General features: G+C 44.8%; 1 protein-coding gene across 1 annotated transcript in view; it reads right to left on the reverse strand.

The window, feature by feature from the left end:
• The window catches only part of LOC147729751 (eosinophil peroxidase-like), a 74,000-nt gene that overhangs the window by 41,570 nt on the left and 8,304 nt on the right, over positions 1–24,126 (reverse strand). Inside the window, exons 3-6 of the mRNA XM_086954639.1 lie at positions 15,668–15,843; positions 13,582–13,702; positions 4,482–4,611; positions 3,090–3,296 (exon numbers count right to left, since the gene is read on the reverse strand). Of these exons, the coding sequence (XP_086810765.1) occupies positions 3,090–3,296; positions 4,482–4,611; positions 13,582–13,702; positions 15,668–15,843 (634 nt within the window). The remainder of the gene's footprint in view (positions 1–3,089; positions 3,297–4,481; positions 4,612–13,581; positions 13,703–15,667; positions 15,844–24,126) is intronic.

Consider the following 24,126-nt stretch of genomic DNA (forward strand, 5'->3'; position numbering starts at 1 on the left):
AATCCAGGGGACTATTTAAACATGCCTCTATGGGAAAGAAGAGGTAGAGATCTTGTCTGGGTTCTATAGATACAGCTCTGAATGTGGTGATCATAAACCTCCATGGATGGATTTTAAAAGGCAGAGATATAGTAGGCTGGTGTTTTTTGATTAGGCTACAGGAGATATAGGGGCATCAGAAGAGAAAGTTGATGTACAACTCATATGGGAATTTTTGTAAGAAACATTAAAAGCAGAGCTCCGAAAGCTCTGAGGTAGTTCTATGGATTGAGTAATAAAGAAGAAGACCTTGACATCCTAGATAGCATTTATTTATTTATGTATTTATTTATTCAATCTTTAAAAAAATCTTTATTAGCATCGTAGGCTACATTTAAATGTTGTTTTGTTAAATGGGCGATTCGAGGAACCTTTGATTTTGATTTTGATATGAGACATTTCAGGGTCTACTGATAGGTTGTCCCAGGTGGCAATATACTGATGGTTGTATTGATCGGTTATTGGCATTGAATGTTTGGAAGGTCTTTGATAGACAATTGGAAAGTCACATCTCAAAGTTCCTTTGATGGAGCACCATTGGAATGTTACTGGTGGTGAAGAGATAGTGGTGGTTACTGTTGTTGCTCATTGGAAAAAACGGTCAGATGGCCCTTATAATTACAAGAGGGAAGTATCTGACAGATAAACTATAGCTGGACTGTCGGAAATAAATCCAGAATGGCTGGATCAGTGCACATTTTCAGGATATCTATAAAGTAAGTAAATTCGTTCTGTTTACAGTCACTATATGTATATTTGTGAATTCCTACCAACAATCACACCCCCGGAATATAGGTTGGCCACTCATGTTTTATCATGCCAGGTTGCGATTTGAAGGCTGGGAATATTCATTTTCTTACGTCAAAATGAAATCTAGACTCTCTTAATAAATATTTTGTATTTACTACACACACTTTGTAAATGTAAGCAATCTACAGCAATGATATCGGAGTGCTTTAAAGAACAATGTAACAATTGGGTTCATATTAAAACTGTGAAGATTATGCAGCCAGATTATGTATTACCAATTCATTAGAACCCTAGTATGTCATAAGCTTAAAGATGTTTTAAGAAGAAGAAAGTTTGCATATTCTCTCAACCGATTTAGAGTGAAGGAGATCCAGAACTTTTCGAGTAGCGCTACAGAACTTTTGACCTGGTTCTGAGAAAGCCTGAGAAATTGTTTGGCATCATTTTAGCCATTTGGAGAGAGAATGAGGTGCAAGTACCTGACCCTCTTCAGATTGAAAACTATTTTGTTTGGGGGTTGTTCTATTACAGCTGTCTTGTAGATGACAGCCTTAATGTTTCATTCAACCGTTGCACAATTGGCTAGCTTATAGAATAATTTACTTTACTAATTCAATTGTTAATTGATTGCATCAAGCATAGAAGGAGAGCAGCTAGAGACCTGGTACTCACTGTACGGCCCGCGGTACCCATGGCCCCCCAGAGAGAGAGAGAAAGTGGAGAGAGAGCGAGGGCGAGAGAGAGTGGAGAGAGAGAGAAAGTGGAGAGATAGAGTGTGGGATTGGAGAGAGAGAGTGGAGAGAGAGTGGAGAGAGTAGAGAGAGAGACTGACTGCCTGAGACTGACTGACTGACTAAGAGACTGTCTGGTTGAGAGAGAGAGACTAACAGTGAGAGAGACTGGCTGAGAGGGAGACTTAGAGACAGACTGGCTGAGAGGGAGACTTACTGAGAGAGATACTGACTGACAGAGAGAAACTGGTTGACAGAGAGATAGAGACACTGACTGACTGACAGAGAGACTGCCTAAGAGAGAGACTGACTGAAAGAGAGACTGACTGGGAGAGAAACTGACTGGGAGAGAGACTGACAGACTGAAAGAGAGAGAGAGAGACCGACTGAGGGAGAGAGACTGACTGACTTAGGGAGAGACAGACTGACTAAGGGAGAGAAAGACTGACTGAAGGAGAGAGAGACTGACAGAGAGAGACTGACTGAGAAAGACTGACTGACTTACTTCCAGAGAGAGACTGACTAAGAGAGAGAAAGACTGGTTGAGTTAGCGCGAGAGTGAGACTGGCAGAGAGAGAGAGACTGACAGAGAGAGAGAGAGACAGCGAGACTGACAGGAAGAGAGAGAGAGACTGACGGGGAGAGAGAGAGACTGACGGGGAGAGAGAGAGACTGATAGGGAGAGAGAGAGAGACTGAGGGGGAGAGAGAGAGACTGACTGGGAGAGAGAGAGACTGACAGGGAGAGAGAGAGAGACTGGCTGACTGAGAGTGACTGAGAGAGAGACTGACTGACTGAGAGTGACTGAGAGAGAGACTGACTGACTGACTGAGAGAGATAGAGAGAGCCTGACTGAGAGAGCGAGACTGACAGAGAGAGACTAACAGAGAGAGAGACTGACTGACAGAGAGAGACTAACAGAGAGAGAGAGAGGGAGAGAGAGAGAGAGACTGACTGACTGAAAGAGAGACTGACTGAAAGAGACTGACAGAGAGAGACTGACTGAGAGAGAGAGAGAGAGAGAGAGAGAGAGAGAGAGAGAGAGAGAGAGAGAGAGAGAGAGAGAGAGACTGACTGACTGAGAGAGACTAACGGACTGAGATAGACAGACTGACAGAGAGAGAGACTGACTGAAGGAGAGACTGACTGACAGAGACAGAGAGACTGACTGACAGAGAGAGAGGTAGACTGACTGACAGGGAGAGAGGCTGTGATGGAATTGGGGTCAAAGTGTATATGAAGCTATGCAGTGGCTCTTAAGATTGCTATTGTCTGCTAATAAAAATTTATTATCAAAATGTGTTCTTTGTAGTTACATCTGTTTTTGAAATACAGCATTGTCTCATTGTCTAACGTTTTGAAACAGGTTTGATTTTTTTACTCTAGCCCCCCCTCCACCCCAACTGACCATGCCCCCACTGACCCAACCCCTACCGGTGCGGCCCTCGGCCAGAAACCACACTGTAATTGTGACCCCGACAGAAACTTTGTGAGTACCCATGCACTAGAGGAAGCCGATTCCTATCATGTGAACAGATATGGTACAGTAAACAAGGGTCTGCATAATACCATCAGTGGGAAGCAAGGTGGTGCCTTGATACAGGTGTGGTCACAGTCGAGGCCCTCAACAAAGGTGGTTCTGGCTGGAGTCTCTGGAGAAAGGCTCAGGTCATGGTCTGTCCACTGACCAAACTGCATGAAGGTGAGTGACCGCTCATTATCCAGTGTGATTTCATTGTTTGGAAACTGGACAATCTGGTTTGAAACTGCACGTGCCTGCAATAAAGAACAGAGAAAGATGATGGTCTTCCTTATATAAACACAACTTGCTTAAACACATTCTTTATTCTTCAGACTATCCCATCTTCCTCTAAAAATGAGATCAGCCGTCTGTCTACAGTTAGAAGGCCACTCCTTCCTAATCCAGAAAAGAGGTCATTGTCATTTCCTCTCCCAATGACGTTCTCCTTTCTTCCTTTAGACTGGAGACCCCACACTTTCTGTGAAAGTGAGACCACAAACTCCTCTCCTGAAAAATTGATTATCATCTCTTCTTCTGGAAGAGTGAGCCACCTTCTCTAATGAGATGCCTCCACACACATGTTTTTGAAGTGAGACTTATATTCTTCCACAACCAATAAGACTTAACATTCTATTTCTGAGAAAAAGACCACTTTCACATTCTCTGGAAGTGAGACCGCCTTCCCATTTCTAGCATGGCTAGACCTGTCACGCTCTCAAAGTGAGAACACTGCCTTCGCTACTGGGTGTGTGGACACCCATCCTCTCCTTTAAAAACATTCCCTTGTTTTCAGGAAGTGTGCTGGAATCTTAAAACATTTTATTTCAACTTAATATTTTATGTATTCACTTAAATTGCCATTTAATCAAGTTTAAATCATTTAATATTAATACTATTTATTCCCTTAACCTTTTACTATGTTTTCATTATTTATTTATACTTACCTGTACTGATATGGGGAACAAAGATGTACCCAATGTAATGAATCATGTAATGAATCAGGATATAAATGTAGCAATAACCACCAGCAAAGTAATGACACTTGATATTTTTGATTTGTGTGTGCGTTGTCATCGAGGTACACTGCTTAAGTGATGATGCATACGTGGAATGATGTGAGTGTTGTGCGTGGAATGTACGCCGTGAGAGTCAGTAGGATCTGGAGGTTGAACAAACAATCTTTGCTCCAAGTTGGGTGTCCTATCTACATTTTACTGACTACTTTCCCTTGGAGCATATGTGGCACCTGATATATTCAAGAAGTAATCTGTCTGAATTGGTGAACCCTACTGTGTGCCTACTACACAATGTGGTTTGTATTGCCCTTCTATCTTATGGTAGATAGACAACTCCCCTCTTAGCCACGGGTTCTACTATCAGTCATATCACAGAGCAGAAGCCCTCCTACTTCACCATAGGCTCAGCCTCTCATACTCTACCAGAGGGAGTGTGAATCCATTTATTCTTCTGTTCTCTGTCCATCCTTTGGGGAGGGAACGTCCATCTTCATATTCCGCAGGAAGCCAACGAGCAAACCCCCTGTTTGAAGCACCGAGAAGCGGATTCCTCCTACAACGAGAATGTAAGACAAATGCAATGAATGCTGGGATTAGGCTTGGCTAATAATCTTGGTGTTAAACATTGCATAGTCAACCATATTGAGGTACCCACCGATCAAATGCTGCTTTGAAGAACAGTTTTTGAACTAAAAGTTTTGAGACATAGCAATAAATGGTGTTATGTTGAAATGAATTAAACAGAATGCAAAAGAATGTCAGGGAACACCAACTGAAATTCCATTACTGAGCGCTTAGTAACCACAAAATGGGATCCTAAGTTAGAAAGAAAGAAGAAAAAAGAAACTGGACAGACAAACACTAAAAAAGTAAGTCTTTTTTAGAACTCCAGAAGAAAATATTTATAACCACTATTATTAGGGATCGAGACCCATTGCTCTAAGGAGGCCTTGGATAATTGTTTGAAAGAGAGGGATGCACGGCTGTTAAGTTCTTTTGTTAAATATATGGATTATACATTATTTTTTTATTTATTTTGCAATATCCTATAGCGTAAACGTGGCCCAAGGAAATTAGAGCGCTGTACAAGAGAATTCTAACTAATGTGGTCAAACAATAGAAACTATACACCGGAGAACAATACAGTCAAGAAGAGGCAATGGACATTGGGTGGTGGTGTTAAGAGCAGTCAGTGACCAAAGTGTCTTTGGAAGAGGAGAAGGGTTTTAAGTTCCTCTTTTAATGTAACCCTCCATGGGGGCTATCTGTTGAGTTGGATGAGAGAGTTGCAGTGATAGTAGAAATACTGAAGAAGGACTTCCTCATGCAATACTCTTATTTGTCAGGGGTTTGAGTAGGAGAGATTCAACATTCCTTGACCACAGTTGTACACTAGAGATTTTTAGTTTCTTAGCCTGATAGGAGGCTTTGGAGTTGTGCAGGACTCTCTGAGTAAGGCAGACAGTCTTAAATTGTGCCCTTTCTCCAATGTGGAACCAGTCACAAGTGAGAAGGATAAGAGAGATGTGATCACCGTTCTTGTAACCTAAACTAATCGAAGAGGCACTGTTAAGAATAGGTCTGAGGGAGACCAGGTGAACTTTAGTGAAAATCAGTTAGAAGGATGTTCCCAAAGTCCAATCTGGAGAGAACTAGTGTCCTGACTAGGGACTTAAAGTCTTAGTTAGGGATGCCCTGTCTGATACCCCAAAGTAATCTAAGGTGGTAGCGTGAGTCTGTAGCCATCGTACAGATATGAGATTGTATATTAAGCCGATTGTCAAATATGAATCCTATTCATTTCACACTGTCGACAATCACTAGTATGCAACCTAGGAAGGACAAGATTTAATCCGATCTTGGACAGGTACACAGGAATTTTTGCGGTAAGATTTAAAAAAGTTCTGTTTTAGTTGGGTGAGTTTTAGGTTGTGGATAGACAGCTGCTTTTGAATGCTGGGCAGGGTGTTGGTAAGCAACTAGGTGTTGGTTGAGGAGGAAATTTTGATAAGGCTCTAATTATCATCAGAATATTGATGCTAAAGTATACGAACATTACTGAGGATTTCTCGAAGAGTCTCTAGATAAACAAAGTATGAGACAATATTAATTCCTGAGGTTAACTTCACATGATATGGAACTCACATTTTTAATTGCTTGGAAGGGGTTGGAGGAATAAAAGGTAATCCAATTTAGAATTGTTGCCTTAGTGCCCATTTATTCTTTCAGGATATTACCTGTATCAAAGGCATCTGAAAGGTATAGAAGAAGATAATGGCAGGGGCTGCTCTATTTGAGGAAACAGAGTGCGTTGTCAAGTACTTGTTGTATTAATGTCTATGGGATGCAGCCCTGCCTGATTGGAAGTAGTCCAGGAGGTTGTTTGTCTGGATATCAAAAGAAAGTTGTGAGAATACCCAGCTTTGTCTCATATGGCCTAGAAAGGAAACATTTATGGCAGGCCAGTAGTTGTTCAAGTTCCTGGAGTCTGCACAGGCTTTTTTCAGAAGGCAAGAGTATATCCCACTTTCAGACAATCTGGGAAGGTATCTCGCATAGCTGAAAAATTCACTAAAGTCGTCCAGAAGGGTTGCAGCTCTTTGACAAACTCATTACTAATGGATCCTTGCACAGAGCATTGAAGTGACTTGGTAGTTTAGTTGTGAGTTGCTCCGAGATCGCTATTGCATCAACATCAGACCAGCAAGAATGTGCCTTACAGGTGAGCTTTTGGTCATCATGGTCAACAGACCGGGTGAAAGAGAGACCTCAATAGAATTTTTTTTATTTGCAAAGAAGAAAACAGTCTTCACACTTGTCTTTCGAAGCATGGGCAGTGGGGATGGAGGGTGGGTTTTTGACTGTTATATCACTTGGAAGGGAAGCATTGAGTGATTCTTGGAGTCATCGGTTATATTGGAAGGACACATGGGGTTGCCAAATGGACAATGGGCACCACTTCCTTCATGAGGATTGGAGAAGGGTTGAAAGTGTGGAAAACAGGGCATTTCAGACTGGGACTTTGCTTGGTGAGAACAAGAGCACACGAGCTTGCACAGGAGTAAAGGTGGTATCTCCTATAAAGTATAGATCAGTCCAAATACTTGGGTCCATGTCCTCTGTGCATCTCTGCTTAAAGAACATAACAGCATTAAGAAACAAAATTAATGAGAGGGGACTTATAACTGAAAATGAAAGATGCACATCTTTTTGTGCCAGCCCTAAAAGACACACAAATGATGGAATGTAGAACAAATTAAACATTCACCCCCAGTCAAGATATATGGCATATATTCTCTGTTCTTTTGCTCACCATGCCACCCCAGTTTAGACCCAGCCATGTGCAAATCAGTCTTGACCCTGCTTTTCATGGGAACAGTCCAGCTCAAACTGTCAAGTCAGGTCCTCGCTGGACCACAGACAAGCACCCTAGGACCTGTTTGGGAGTGTTAGACCTGGCACCATTGGGGTGGGACCCCCTGAATTGTTCCCTTTGCCTCCTGTGTTTTTGCAGTATGTTGGACTTTGTTTTTGCTTGTCTGGATGCTTAGGGCACTTTGCAACTGCTTTTCAGTGCCAAAGTGCCAGTGCTCCCTTTGTAAATTGTTGTTATTGATTGGTGTTTCCATGATTGGCTGATTTGGTTTACTAGTCAGTCCCTAGTACAGTGCACTGTGTGTACCTGGGGCATGTAAATCAAATGCTGGTAGTGGGCTGCAGCACTGATTGTGCCACCCACATAAGCAGCCTGTAAATGTAACTCTGGCCAGCCATTGTAGAGCCTGTGTACAGTCTAGTACTGCCCTGTCTACTTGGAAAGTGTTCCCACTTGTCAGGCCCTAACCTTCCCTTTTCCTACATGTTAGTCAATCACAAGGTAGGCCCAAGGTACCCCTGTTGTTAGGGTGCACTGTATGGAAAATGTAGGACATGCCCTGGTGTGTTTGGCCTGTCCTGTTAGTGAATTACTGTCAGTTTTGTTTTTCTCTGTTGCAAGGCTACCTGTTTCCATAGGATAGAATGGGGAGTTTGTTTATAACATCTAATAAACATAACTACCCCTGGGAACAAGGAGGGAATATAAAGTTTGATACGCCTGAACTCGAAATGTTAAAATGCATCTTTTAGTTAGGGTGATTTTTACATTCTGTGTTTGAAAATACCACTTTTAGAAAGTAGGCATTTTCTTGCTTAGCCATCCAGTGTGTCTCTGCTAGGTTTGTGTATTGCATGTCTGACTTTTGGATGACAGGGGCTGGAGGTGAGTAGTGGCTCCGGAGAGCCTGATGAGTCAGGGCTAGGCTGCATTTAGAGAAAGGGGAGTAGATTTCCTTTCATCTGAATAGGCCTGGTCTGCCAAGGACAATGCTGTATACACCTCCTGCCAGGAAGTTGCACCAAAGAGGACAGAACCGGTTTTGACTAAGCACAGGGCTTTTCTGCAACTGAGAACAAATAATTTTGTAGTATAAATATTGGGGTCCAGACCCCAAAACTTGAGATTACTTCTGGAAATCAAGAGGAATCTTTGCAAAGGAGAAGAGCCGGAGAAGCTGAGGAGGAATATTGCCCCTGTGCTGTTTGCTGTCTGGGGTTGGCCTGCAGTTGCTGCTTGCTACTAAGGAAATGAGAAAGGACTTTGCTGTTAGCTGTGTCCCATGCTTGAGGAAGATCTCCAAGGGCTTGACGAGCTTGCCCTCTTTTTCACGAGGTCTCAGGAACATCAAAGACCTCACCAAACTTCTGGGCACCATTTCTGGAACCGCTGGTTTCAGTTCCCTGGAAAAGAAAAGGGTAACCGACTATGTCACTGAGTCCGTCGCAGGAGCCGTGTCCTGAAGGCACCGCAGAGAACACTGCCTCGTTTCGCGGTGTAACTCTGGTCTCACCAACTCTGTCAACGAGCCGCTGCTTGCACCGCATCTTGTGGGCAGCACACTCTGCAACACTTCGCTACATGCTGCACTGACATCTTTGACTCAGTCGCTGCCTGACTCGAACATTGACCGGCTCCGTCGCCGCATCATGACCTGCCAGCACTGCATCTACACCACCTCACCCTGCAACGTAAGCCTTGGTCTCACCGACTCTATCAACGAGCCATTGCCTGCACCGAGTCGTGAGGACATCACACGGTGCAACGCTTCCATCTCACATCGCAACTACGATGGTTGCTTCGGAATGGCTTGTACCATTGTGTCTGCCGCAACAACAAAAGGTACTATCTCCGAGTCTGTTGACGCTTTTGCTAACCAGTATCGTCGTGGTTGGCTGGAATTGTTAGACTCTGCTGTATTTAGTATCGTGGTAGCCCGCAAAGAGCTACTAAGTCGGAGGAACTGTTTTTTCATGTTTTTCCTGCCTTTTGAAGGTTATTTTGCACAGTAAATAATTTTAAGAGTATTGTATGGTGGATTTTTGTTGTTTGATCTTGTGATTGAGATAAAGATTACTTATTTTTATAAACTTGTATTGTCCATTTGTAGTGTTTTCACTGTATTCTTCAATGTATTAAAAATGCCTTATCCACTGCCTCTGAGATAAGCCGGTCTGCTCTGGCCAAGCTACCACGGGGTGAGCAGGGGTTATGTTAGGAGTGTATCCCCTTTACCCTGACTAGGAAGAAAGGTCCCTACTTGGACCAAGGTATCTTCCTCTGCCAACTATATACCCCTATTTCTAACAGGGAAATCACTCTTAATCAACCAGGCTAGCTTGAATCCAGTGGCACAGTGAGCCCGGGAACCATGTCTGGGCATACCCAACACGGTGAGGGTGAACAAAACAAACACAAGGAGATGATGGATGGGGTGCTGAAACTTTTCAGACACTCTCCCCCAATCACAGATCTGGAGTAAATTCATTGTTCTTTTGCTCACCATGCCAGCATTCTGTCCATCAATTGTTGCTACAGTATTCCTCTGTAATGTTGTTAATGTCTTTCTGAGAACCACATGAGGAAATATTCCATATAGCGCTTTTGACAAGAGCTGTAATGTTTATGGTTTTGGTGTCAGGAAACCACATTGTCTCCTGTTTCTGTTGTCATTAGCTTTTCTGGTGGCCAAAGGCCAGAGTGAATTTAATCCGAAAATGGTCAGACCAGTCCACTAGTATGAGGTCTTTGGCGGACAAAGGTATATCCTTTGAGATGAGTAGATCAACAAGGTAGGCCTTAAACTCTGAGGAGTTTTAAAAATTTTGTATGAAAATACTGTCAACAAGGAAACAAGGCAATAGATTGACAGATTGGTCTTGGATGTCACTCTAATACAGATAAAATAACAGAGGAAAATGCTGGCCTCAGGGAACAACAGTTGAAACATAATGAAGTCCATGCACTCTTCAATAAATGTGTTATCTTTACTAGGGGGTGGCAGATGACATTTTGTCTGAGAGTAAATGCCTTATGAGTGAAGATCTCCTTTGATGGGCATTGGAAGATGTCATACAAAACAGTGGGATGTTTTCAGAAGCCTAATGTGATCTTATGAATAAGAACTACTCCACCACCATGCCTGTCCTCTCAGTTACACCATTTAGGGAAATACTGCTAGGGTAGAAGGATGTTGAAGGACTCGGAGAGGCCTATTCCAGTTATGACTAGGTTTTCAAGGTTGAAATTCAAGATGGTGTTAGAAATCTACATGCAGTACTTTACTACTAAACAGATATGCAGCATGCATTAAAGAAAAGAGTGTCTTGTAATGAACACAGGGTTGTGCAGCTGACTGTTAAGTATTGAAATCAGGTTCCTTCCTCATAAGTTACGGGTAGGTGTGGGGAGGTCTATTGTTTATAATAACTGGGATGATGGAGTTTAATTGGTTTGGTCACTTACCTGTTTAGCATTGGTGCATATGATTATCTGGCTTTCAACTAGTTCACAGAATCTATATAAACTTCAACAACTTTTCAATTGTCTCTATCATTGAGAGAGGATTGTTTTCTCCAGAGGCAAGGTTCACTGATAGTTTATCTTTCCGGATTATTTATCTGGGCCATTGGTTGGGTTGGTAGATGAGGTGGGCCCCGAGATAAATCTTCAATTCAAAGGATATTGTAGATCTGGAGGGGAGAAAAAGTGTAGTTCTTGGAGATAAAACTTGGATTGCCCTATCAGGCTGGGGGCTGAGTCTGGGAGATGGGGCTTTGACTGGCCTTATGGGTTACAGGATTAAACTGGTGCACTAGAAATGAATGTTGGCTGAGTGTTACCTAAGGAATAAGCAGAGGAGAATGATTTTGGGGACCATGAAAGTTAGGATGCATTGGAGGAATTTGGGAGATAATCAGACGGGGTTTGGGAAGAGAGAACGTTGGAGGGGCCGTAAGGTTGTAGGCAGAGGGAGGAATTTACTATAGGGTTTATACTAACACAGATTCCAGGCGAAAGAGATGGAATTTGTTCATGTCCATAAAGCTGAAGGTGAGTACAGTTGGGCTTACTATTGCTGCTAGAAATAAATGAGGTCCAAAAGCATGGTCTATATTCTATCTAATTTCATAGTTCCCTATTGCAGTGAAGGGCACTGTGTGGCAGTTTAAGTAAATACTGTTTTACTGCAAGATTTGGAGTGGGTAAGTACTGGGTTCTTTTGAGGAAAGGTCACAAGTAGTCTTTTTTCTGGGCAGATTATTTTCATATGGTTGGTGGAGGTACTCTTTTCCAGCATCAGAGGGAGATTCATGGGTTCATGGCTTTAAAACTTGCAGAGGGAGACGAGCAGAGGGAAGTACTTAAAACAAGATGGTGGGTTTAAGAGAGACAGGTCAATCGTATCAAGTCCAGCCTCACGCCCTTAAAGGGAGGCAGAGGGTGACCGGCTTGGGACAGTCGTAGAGACAGTCAAGCTTGAGCTCAGGTTTAAGAACTCGGCATTACAGACGCAGTAGGTGGGCATTTATTGACTCTTGATGGGCTGCACCAGTGATGTAGGTGGAGCAGGGTGAGTGCAGGAGCAGTAGAGGCCTCCTCTCCCAGTCACTACTGGCTCTGTTCCCTGCTACCGGCTCCTTTAGCATGAGGCTGTGCCAGCACTCACCTCAGCCTTCCTCCTTGAACCACAGGCTCTTTAAGGCAGTAGCATTTCATCTCACATCCAGCTTGGCCATGGGGGCGAAGGAGCCATTGGCTTTTCATGCAATTACAAGTGACCAGAGAGCCGGTGGGACTGAAAACCTCTTTGGATTCTCATTCAGGTCTCATAACTTGCAGCTGCATTCCTGGATGGGATGCCCTGAGAAGAATGTGCACCTAATGTATCCCAGGCTACAGGAGCTTGTAGTGGAGCTTCCGTCCTTGTGGTGCCTATTTTGTGAGAAGTAGCAGATGCTTCGATGTATAATATAATATGATTTTCATGACACCAGCTTTTGTGTGTATGTTCTACTAAAAACAATGTTTAAACTATATTTTATAATATGAAGTGTCCTGTTGATGAAAACATATTTAGCCCCGCTTGAGTTGCAATGGTTTAAAATACTATGCAGTAAATGATTCATTCATTCGTGTAGTCATTCTTCTATTCATTCAGATGATGCCTTTGTGATATGAAACAATGTCCTTACAGCATTAAGAATCTGCTCAACAGGTGATACACCTCCTCCTCTGAAATGGCAAGTGACATTCAGGAAGACAGGTGCCACCTTATCGCAGGCTGTACTCAATTCCTCCAGCCTACATTTGGTTCTGTGCATGTTCCACTAAGAGCATCCTGCCTGGAGCACATATTAACTATACTATACTGCATGAAAGGACTGATAGCAACTTCCCTGTTTGGGGAGGCTCTCGGTGTCCTATGGAATTTATCGTGCTGAACATTACATGAACCCTCCCATTTCTGAGAAAGTCACCTTTTTTTAAATTAAGTAGTCAGATAATCCATTCTTTGTAGTGACCTCCTCATTTCTTGTCATATTAATTTACATTGGAGGGGAGAGTTAGATGTACGGCAAACCATTTACAGCATATTAAACACAACTTGAATGAATGTATGACAGTCTCCAACTGAGGACCAGGTGCTCATATCTAGAGTCGCTGGAATTATGCGGCAGAGATGGCGTAATTATATGGCTGGGTTTAGGAAATTATGCGGCAAGAAACACCAAATTATGTGGCGTAATGGGGTACATTTTGGGATAGTATTACTTCATTATTTTGTAATATTAACACTTCCTAACACTGTCTGGGCATGGGGTGCATCGCATTAGTACATCTAAACGTAGCTATTAGCAACAGAATGCTGACCAGTGTACTTTGGCAAAGGGTCCTTACACTGCGCGGCAAAAACACGGCACAGCATTTTCACAAATGAATGAACTGTCTGAGCTAAGAATTTTTTTTTTGTTAAAATCTGGGGACTATGCAACAGATGATGGATTATGTAACAAATGGGGCAGATCCATAATTATGCGGAAAAACACCATAGCCGCACAGTTACACAACTCCAGTGGGCCCCTTATAGCTCAGAGTGACCCACAGGCATTATATGTCAAAGGAAGCCAAGGTGAGCTCAGTTACCTGTTGTTGCATTCGCCAGTGATGGTTCTGAATCGACTGTTCGGACAGGCTGTGGGCATTGATTGATAGGCACACCCAGTGACCTTGGAGACGGAGTGAAGCTGTTCAGCAGTGAGTATATCTGCAAACGGTTACAGCAAAAGTATTATTGAATTGTTACTAATCCTCCCAACCCCTGTATTACTGAATATATACTTTTTAACTCCCCCTACATTTGCCAAACCATTCCAATCCCTGTTTTGTTTCATTTTTTTTTTTACCATGCTTGCCTAATTCAGGCACTTTAATCAAAATTATTTTTCCCAAAGAATCCTTAATTGGTTAGATTGGGAGCTGTTCTACTGGTCATCTCAAATTGTTCCTTTATCTGCGCATAGTCTTGTCTTCTTTAAGTTTAAAAAGTACAAAGTGCATTCTGGAAAATGTAAGAGAAATATAGCACTGTACAAAAAAAATCCAAATAAGATTGGAAGGATATATGTCTGATAAACAACAGGATAAATAACTTTGGGAACATTTTAAATCTATTACAAATTTAAAAATGCCGAAAATTACAAATACAACCACAATGGAAATTACGAATTTTCAGTAGAATAGATATTTCAAGAAAGAGGTCACGGGACGATAACAAGCCTGCAAAAGTCTACCCAAAGAAATGTGTTTTTTAGTGCATTTCAAGAAACAATTACTGAGGAGATTGTGAGGATTTCAACTGACAAAGAATTTTTAAAAATACAGTACAACATCAGAACATGCTTCATTTTAAAGCTTTTGTCTATCGAAATAGTGGTTTCTCAACACAATATATGCCCTTACTGGTGTTGTTATACCTCAAGTGCTCCAAACTAGACTATAAAGGCTGCGACCCAGATCCCTTCCCAAAAGTAAAGTCTTTTTCAGAGAGAGTGTCATCCACCCACCAACAAAGCCTCTCAACCACCCCTTCCTAAACTCTGGGAATGGAGAATTAAGGGAATTTGGCTTTCAGGAGACATGCTCTGTTGGTCATAGGCTTTGGTCGTACTTAGAGGACTTGAGTCTCTCTTTGCCCATCAAGGCCAGACTTGGAACCGAAACCGGCACTGGCAAACTGCTCGCCCGGCCCCCTAGGGGAAAGGTGGGTGCCGTCGAGCTGTTTGCTAGGGCTGGTTTCGGACAATGATTGCTGGTACAGGTTCAAGTGAGTCAGAGTCTCCATTACTGCTAGACAGTGGTTGGAGTGAATGTCAGGTCTTCTAACCTATTCCAAAATGGCCACTGATCTTTCAGGAATAGCTTGTAATAGGAATTTCTTTCCGCTTACCTACATTCTTATTTATACTCAACATATTCTAATCTCTTACTGGTTCCACTGAGCAGGCTGCTGATTGTTGTACTTCTTTCATATGCAGTACAGTCTATTGTTGTAGTACTCGGGGTCCTCTGGTTGGAGACTCTCTGAACATTCTCTCAGTGGATGTGTGGCGCCTCCTTTGGTTGGTTAATGTCTGAACGGTCTCTCTTTGGTTGCAATAGACTGTCTTGTGGTAGCGTTACTGAACATTATCTAGTTGGCAATACTTAACAATCTACTACTGGTTGTACTAAGCAGTCTGTCAGTGTTGTGTTAGATTGAACAGACCCCTTCTCCTTACTCGTGGCCAAGACCTGGAACACCCTGCCGCTCCACCTCAGACAGACAACATCGTTCCACATATTCGCAAGAAACCTCAAACCTGGCATTTCGACCGACCCTCTCCTTGATGCAATGGATCCTGCCCCCTCCCTACCCCCAGCGCCTTGAGACCCTTACGGGTGAGTAGTCGCACCTAACAAACCCTTGATTCATTGATTATCAGTGGTTGTATCTGATGTCCTGCAGTTGGATAACCCGCTGATGAGTCTCTCACTGGTTGCAAAGGGCACCCTCTTGCCAGCTATAATATATAATATCTGATAATTAATACTAAACAGTCTTTTAGTGCTTACACTAAACAGCCGGACGGTGGCTGCACTGGGCCCTCTCTGGTTGGTTTGACTGAGCAGCAGTTTACTAGTTGCTAGTTAGTGAACAGTCACTTCCCATGGTTATTCATCAGTCTCTTACCTGTGATGTTGAAGGGCCTCTGGTAGGAGTTCTCCACTCTCTCCTTCAACAACTGGAAGGTGGTCTCCATATAATCCGCTGCCCGGATGGCGGTCCTGCTTCCTGCCACCGGCTGCTTGAAGAAAGCCATGATGTCCGAGGGCGAGAGGTTCCCCTGCTTCAGTTTGTTCTTTAAACTGGGAAGGGAAAATATAATTTGGGTCTGGTCAATTCGGTGTGTCTTCAATTTTTTGTTAAATGTGTCAATTGCCAGTGCTGCAAATGAAGACATTGTTCTACACACAGATCATAATCCGCACTGCATCAGTGAAAACCTTGCGTCTGAGGAATGGACCTACATGTCTTAAAGTTCAGATTCACATTTATGTTCATCAAAGAAGTGAGCTCTGTAGTGCAGTTACTTTTTTCATTGCTAGATCTGAATCTGAGTGTACCCCTTTTTTCTTGTTTTATTAAACTAACTTCTCTAGAACAATGTGTTCCTCGCATGCTATAGCTCCCCATTAGGAAAGATTATCAAATTGTGAGCTTGGACAGGGGGTTCTTGCAGGCAAAACAGAAAGACAAAGTTTTAGCCTAAGAGTAACGTGGTCTAGACTAGTCTTGACAATTTGAATTTCTGATGTGCAGAGAGTCTACACATTCTTAACCAGTTTAAGATGAATGTCATTGAGAGTCCTTCAACAGTCCTCCAGTAATCCTCCAATACAATGAATATTAGGAGCAGAGCATCTGTGTATTGTAGTAACAGGACTGTATCACTAAATAACTTGTCTACTTGGTTTTCTACAGACCACCATTCGTCTCAATACCTGTTTAGTAAATTGAAATAGTCAATGCTAAGGTCCACGTAATGTGGCCTGTAAATGCAGATTTGTGCACACATAGGAGTTCATGCCTGAATTAAGATGCCAACTTTTGCAATAATTACAACACCGACTTATTTTTGCCCACACATTTTTTGCAGCTTATACCGCAGTGGAATTTATGGGGGTAATACCATCAAACTCCAAATTTGCAGCCCCAGAAAAAGAAGGCCGAAGCGCTGACTTTCAAGCTAGCCTGGCTGATGAGGGGTGATACCCCAAAACCGGTTCCAGGATGCTTGTTTTCCGGTCCAGGGAGGAGCTAGCCTGGCAGTTCGGGCTGGACGGTAAACAACCTTTACAACGAAACTTTTACAACACACTACCATTACAACGCGGTCATTACAACGCAAACAATTTACAACGCATTGCGCTGGGGGGCGCTCTAGGATAGGGAATAAGTTTAATTTACTATCCAACACCTTCCCTAGTGTCCACGGGGACGGATGTATGATGTTAGCACGCATACTATTACCACGCATACCTTTACAACGCGGTATTTACAACGAATACCGTTACAACGCATAGCGCTTTGAGGTGCTGGATAGTGGTAAGTATAATTTTATATTCCAACTCCAGTCCCCGTGGACACTAGGGAAGGTGTTGGATATAAAATTAAACTTATTCCCTATCCTAGAGTGCCCCCCAGCGCAATGCGTTATAATGGTACGCGTGGTAATGCCTGCGTTGTAATGGTAGTGCGTGGTAAAAATGCGTGCTAAACGTTGTATACCACGGGGACTGGTGTTGGAATAGTAAATTAAACTTTTCACTCTCCTGCACCCCAAAGCGCTATGCGTTGCAATGGATTGAGATGTAAAAACCGCGTTGTAAAGGCAGGCGTTGTAATAGCCTGCGTTGTAACGTCATACATCCGGGCTGGTCTGTTCCTATGAGGAGCAGGGTCAATGCTGATTTGCATATGGCTGGGTCTAGACTGGAATGGCGTGGTGAGCAAAATAATGATGGATTATACTCATATCTGAGACTAGGGGTGAATGTTTGGCAATGTTCAGCATTCGGTCAACCATCTTTTTGTGTTGCATATCCTAATGTCGTGCCAGAAAATATCAATACCATGGGGTTATGTTCTTGCACTATTCTGATTTCCGCACTTCGGAATGAGGGCTAATTTGGTACTACTTCATATTTTTGCCTTCTCTGTGGTTTGTAAACTCTGCATGTGCAGTGTCTTTGCTGGCACTAATTCCATCAGATTTGACATGGTAACAATAATGTGGTGAATCACAGTAAAACTCAAGATACAAATTTGGTTCAAAGTGCCCACTCGTGATGAGGGCAAGCAGGTCTTGTCATAAATGGGTGCACTGTTACTAAATCCTACAAATTTGGACAGCTGGCCTCAGAAAAAAGACGTCCCTACATAATTCCTGCATGATCTCTTTAGGTGTGAGGAATGAGGAGTGGAGTTAGTCGTCAGGGTATCAAGAACTGAAGTAAAGTAGGGGTGGCATACTTCACCGGCAGAGAGAACCGAGGCACAACACACATGGCCACCCCCGTACACAGAGCAAACATAGGTCCTGATGTAGAGTTGGAGGCGGGTACGTCATCAAAAATGTGATGGATATCCCATCCACCTTATTACAAGTGCCTTAGGATATACACTTGTCATAAGGCGGACGTGATAGCAATCATCTTTGTGATACAGTAATCTGTCCTCTAAACTAGATTAGGCCCACGGTATCACCAGTAGCAATGAATGCTTCACAATCGGAGAGAGGAGAGGTGTGACACACAAGGGCAGGGTAGTATAAGCCACCCCACATACACAGAACAGACATAGTATCACCAGCAGCAATGAATGCTTCACCAGCTGAGAGAGGAGAGGTGGCAAACACAAGGGCAGGGTAGACTAAGACACCCCAGAGGCATAGTATCACCAGCAGCAATGAGGGCTTCACCATCGGAGAGCGGAGAGGTGGCACAGACAAGGGCAGGGTAGACTAAGACACCCCACAGACATAGTATCACCTGCAGCAATAAATGCTTCACCATCGGAGAGAGGGAGGTGTGACACACAAGGGCAGGGTAGTCTAAGCCACCTCACATATGCAGAACAGACATAGTATCACCAGTAGCAATGAATGCTTCACCATCGGAGAGAGGAGAGGTGTGACACACAAGGGCAGGGTAGACTAAGACACACCACAGGCATAGTATCACCAGTAGCAATGAATGCTTCACAATCGGAGAGAGGAGAGGTGTGACACACAAGGGCAGGGTAGACTAAGACACACCACAGGCATAGTATCACCAGTAGCAATGAATGCTTCACAATCGGAGAGCGGAGAGGTGTGACACACAAGGGCAGGGTAGACTAAGACACCCCACAGACATAGTATCACCTGCAGAAATGAATGCTTCACAATCGGAGAGAGGAGAGGTGTGACACACAAGGGCAGGGTAGACTAAGCCACCCAACATACACAGAACAGACATAGCATCACCAGCAGCAATGAATGCTTCATCAGAGAGAGGAGAGTTTGACACAAGTGCAGGGTAGACTAAACCACCACGCATACACAGAACAGACATAGTATCACCAGCAGCAATAAATGCTTCACCATCGGAGAGCGGAGAGGTGTGACACACAAGGGCAGGGTAGCCTTAGCCACCCCACATACACAGAACAGACATAGTATCACCAGCAGCAATGAGGGCTTCACCATCGGAGAGAGGGAGGTGTGACACACAAGGGCAGGGTAGACTAAGACACCCCACAGGCATAGTATCACCAGCAGCAATGCCGCTGGCCGCGCGACGCGAAGGGGAGATAACGCGAGACAGCGTCTTAGTGACACATGCCTCGCGAACAAAACGCAGCAGCGCGACAGCAGGGTGCCGCCCCCTTTAGGGGGTGGCCAATGCAGGGCGAGCATGTTGGTGGTGGGCGGTCCTAGGGCCTTTATCTAGGCCAGCCTGGTTTAGTACTTCCTCTTTTCCGCCGCGTGTCGTCTGGACTACTCTGCGCTGTTTGCCTGCTTGCTGCACGTCTTCGTTCGGTTCGGTCTCGTCGTCTGTAGGTGAGTGCCATGCGCTTTACTCCCCCCCGCCCCGTCCCTGGGTCAAGCCCAGGTTGCACAGGGGCCTGTGGTTGCGATACCACGGGGGAGAGAGACGTGGCCAAATTGCGGGCTGACCGCATGGGCAGGCGGGCGGATGAGCCGTGGGTATTGTGCGTGGTACCCGTCGAGCTGCGCGGGCACTCTGTGCACTCGCCATGAGCACACGCGGGGAGAGAGCAGATGGAAAAACTCCGTGGCACACTGCAGAATGCTGGTTAAAGTAAGGCTACTGTTGTCGGGTTCGGTATCAGCCTATTAGCTATTTCGCCGTCCGGCACATTAGAGGAGGGCATTCAAGCGCGCAGCACTTAGTCCGGTGCGCAGTAGCCGCAGTTCGAGTGGCGCCAAATTCAGGGCCGCCGCCATCAGCAGTCCTTTGTTCACGGCCCTTCGGATGCCCGGGGCTCGGTTCTTCAGTAACCGGTTATCGTCTAGTAACCTCGGTGCATTTAGTCCGGTGCGCAGAATTAGAGGCTAGGAAATGACCACTGAGGTAGCCGCAGTTCGAATGGCGCCAAATTCAGGGCCGCAGCCATCGGCAGTCCTTTGTTCACGATACTTCGGATGCCCGGGGCTTGGTTCTTCAGTGACCGGTTATCGTCTAGTAACCTCGGTGTTACTATACTTCAGGGTTCTTCCAGTGAAATATGCCTTGCTCCGAATGCTAGGGCCATACATCTCGCGAGTCTAGACACCTTCCTGTTGTGTGAAGATCAATGCTGCTCGGTCATGCATCATGTGCCATCCAGTAACCTTCACTCTAATAATCTTGTCTATTCTCGAGCCGGCCGCATAAATTACAGCAATATGAGAGGCCTGTATTATTCAGCAGCCTTGGTCACTAATGGATTATTGGTTTATTGGCTGATAATGTGTGCTCGTCCTGCTGAATCCGTGTTCCCTCTTTTCTGCTGCCGCGGCGGTGTGCTGGGCAGCCAGTCGCTCGGGGATGCGCGCGGGGAAAATGAAAAACCCTGCCAACAAGAAAGATTTCCTGCTCTGCATTTATGAGCCTCGACTTGTTAGGATGTATTTCAGAAAGGCATTGATGTAGGGTTATGCGACCGCAAATCGGCAAGCCACTTTAACTCGTTATTTCTACAGTATAACTTCTTGGCAGCGAGGAGGCATTCTCTTATTCCACCACTTGCACGATGGTATCGGCATGCTGGCCCTCGGACAACCAGCATTCATGCCCTTGGCTGGCCCGCATAGTGTTTTGTAGTCCGTAGGCATCCGTGTCCCCTTCACTGATTTGCAGCCTAGCAGTGTTGGGCGTTCTCCTTTGGCGGCCATTGAGAAATTTTATATTTTATTACCAACATTAGATGCATTAATGGTGGCGATGACAGCGCCATGTTCTTTGAGATTTATAGAGCGCGTAGGTCTAAATGCGCTGTAGTAGGACAAGGACACACTTATTGTTAGTCGCGGGAGATTGGGGATTGTCAGAGTAACGAGCGTGACAGTATGTCTGTATGTCAAAGTGGTGAGGTCTTTAAATGCCATACATCATGAGCTTGTGTGCATGTTTGAGGGTGTGTGCGCCAGAAAGGCAATGCAGTACAGGTATGGTGTCTTCTCAGAAGCTGTATAAACTCGTCGCTAATGAAAATATTGACGATTAAAAAATAGGCGAGTTCTAAAGGCCTGGATATAAATGTGTCCGTTCTCACCACAGCATTTACATAAACTTAACCTACTGCACCGTTCCACAGTACATACAATCCCCGAATGATGAGTTATCCCGCAGAAGGGAGGACGCACAGGCTGGCCTGAATGGCTGCACGAAAAGCCTTCTTTACATTGCTGGAAAAAAAGCCGCATTCTCCCCTTTGTCTGTCTGGGTCGCCATTATTTTTGCTTAAATCTGTTGAGGCAAACATGGCAAGAATAAAGCTGGGTGGCCCCTGGGATCTTTGTTCCACGGTGCCACCCTCTTTCAACCCTTCTCTGCTGCATGAAAGGGCATCCAGTCAAAAAAACCTTTTTTGTCAGCAAATCCCCGGCATCTTAAACCCTGTCTATATCAGCGAGGGCCCGGCGTCTCATACCGTTTCTGTTAGCAATGGTGGAAGCATCTCAAACGCCCTTAGTAATCAGCACAACCCAGGGGACTCAAATGCTGCCTGTATGAGCACTGCAGAGGCATCTCAGATCAACAAGCACTGTGCATGAGAAACACTTTATAACAGCATAGTGAGGCATCTCAACCCTATTGTGTATGACCACTGCAGAGACATCTCAAATCAACAAGCACTGTGTGAAATGCGCGGTGGAACCGAGTTGTATGGGTAAAAATCTTGAGTGGTTTCTTTCACAAGACCCTTATCAGTAGTTGTCACGATAGCGCAGGGTCATGAGGTCCAGCTTTAGCTCTTTGCTAAACTGGCGTTCCGGGAAAGTTAAGGAACACGTTAGTGGCACCCGACCCACTTCATTTCCGTTTATTCATAGCTGTTTACCCTCATATGGCAGTTTAATCTTTAGGATCGGGCGTGTGGGTGATCGCGCAGACTACACACGTTCATCTACACTCCGTACGGCTTGGTTTTATTAATGTCACATTGCGTGCGGCAAAGCCGTGATCCTTTAGCAGTTAAAGTTTGGCTACGGGAATTCAGGTCTTTGCACGCGGCGCTTTTAAACTGGACATTGTTCCTGTGCACAGAGCATAAGGAGCTTCATTACTCCAGAGGGCTAAACGTTAAAACTGCCATACGAAATATATCCTTGTGGCTTTGCATGACTGTAGTGCTGTTTGCGCGTTCACGTTTAATATGAATCTTTGGAAGTTGAGGGAGACCCTGCCAATGATTGGAGCCAGTCTGTCTCTTCGGACCACTGGGTGCAGCGAGGCAATGCATAGCAGACCCGTAACTTGTTTTACTTTTATACAATGGTCTTGATTGGTAAATTCCTGTGATGATCTGCAATAATCCCGCTGAACTATAGCCAGTTGCACGGTTACGGTATTGTAGCCAGATGGGCTTGACTACCGTTCAATAGTTCTATTATGTTAGGAGCGCGGGTGTTCGGGGTCCTCTGCAGGCGCTTTGTACTTTTCTGGGGAATCGGGTTCCGAGGCTCACGCAGTAAGGGGCGCCCGCACTTTCAGGGATCACCCCCCCCCGCCCGTTCAATAGTTCTATTATGTTAGGAGCGCGGGTGTTCGGGGTCCTCTGCAGGCGCTTTGTACTTTTCTGGGGAATCGGGTTCCGAGGCTCACGCAGTAAGGGGCGCCCGCACTTTCAGGGATCACCCCCCCCCCGCCCCCCGCGTTCACACACAGATCGCTGCAGCAGGCACATAACCAGGTGAGCTAGCTCGCGGGGATTTGAAGCTGCAGACGCAGATGACTCAGCTTCCTTCCAGCCGACAGATTCCGTGACAGGAGCCCAGCTGCCAATCGCTAGCGCGCAAGGTCATGAGTTTTGGCCACAGGAAAAAATAATTTTCTGTGGAAATAAAGTGCTTTCTGGGGAGGGAAAAGTGAGAGTGAACATTTATTCCGCAGCAAAATGTTCCACCTAATTGAAACTCTACATGAGTAAATGTGAATGAGAATGCTCCTGGAAGAATATGGCTGTCCTAGATTTCCAGCCGGTGCTTCTTTGTGAATACCATGAAAGACACCCACCGACTCCAAACAAACATATCGATACGGGTCCTAAGCATTTCCTTTCTTTTGCAACGTAGGGTATGTTGTGCACAAGGCCCTTAGTAGGTGCGCTGTCGGACTAACAGATCCACCGTTTGATGGCTCACAAAATAGGTTTTGTGCCCAGCAAAAGGCCGTTACTAGTGCCCGCGGAGTATAACGTTTAATTCCCTTATAAACACACAATGTGTCTGGTTCAAGTAACTATCAGCTGCTTCACCTCGTATGAGAGCAGGGAGCAGGCCAAGTGTTGATCTCTGGCTTTTAGGCATTCCCCAACAACGCACACAGCCTAGCATCGTAGTGCCAAGTTGCCATAAGCAATGTACATGGCGATTCAGTAATGCATGGTAAATTTCAGTTTGTTGCAATGCTGCCCATTGGATGAAACATGACCATGGCAGCCTGTGCAGTAGGTAAATGACTTTTAACAGGCACGCTTCTCTGCCGCGCGGCCAAAAGCGGTGTGTGAAAGGTTCAGATACGGCGCTATCTGTGAGCATGCACGGTACCCAAAGCTCTGTGCTGGTATGCCACCGCGCCGACAACGGCAGGAAAGGGCCAGAAGATGAAATATCCTATCGTTCCCCGAAAATATTAGTGCACGTGCTTGGCTACATGCGTCTGTCTCGATGTTTGCGTGCGTGTTTAAATTCTGTTGCTGGGACTTGCGTAAGAAATGGAAATCTCGATGGAGTGGGTTTTAGCTTCCCGAGCAATGGATGGTAGCAATTTAAGGGGTGAAGTCCGAATGCTTCGATGTTCCGGCCTTCGCTTTGTCCAAAGGATGGAGCTGTCACTGTCCTCAATTATAATGCTATGTACAACGTCGCTCACCCCATA

The sequence above is a fragment of the Lissotriton vulgaris genome, chromosome 2_1, assembly GCF_964263255.1.
Source record: "Lissotriton vulgaris chromosome 2_1, aLisVul1.2, whole genome shotgun sequence".
In the NCBI taxonomy this organism is placed as follows: Eukaryota; Metazoa; Chordata; class Amphibia; order Caudata; family Salamandridae; genus Lissotriton; species Lissotriton vulgaris.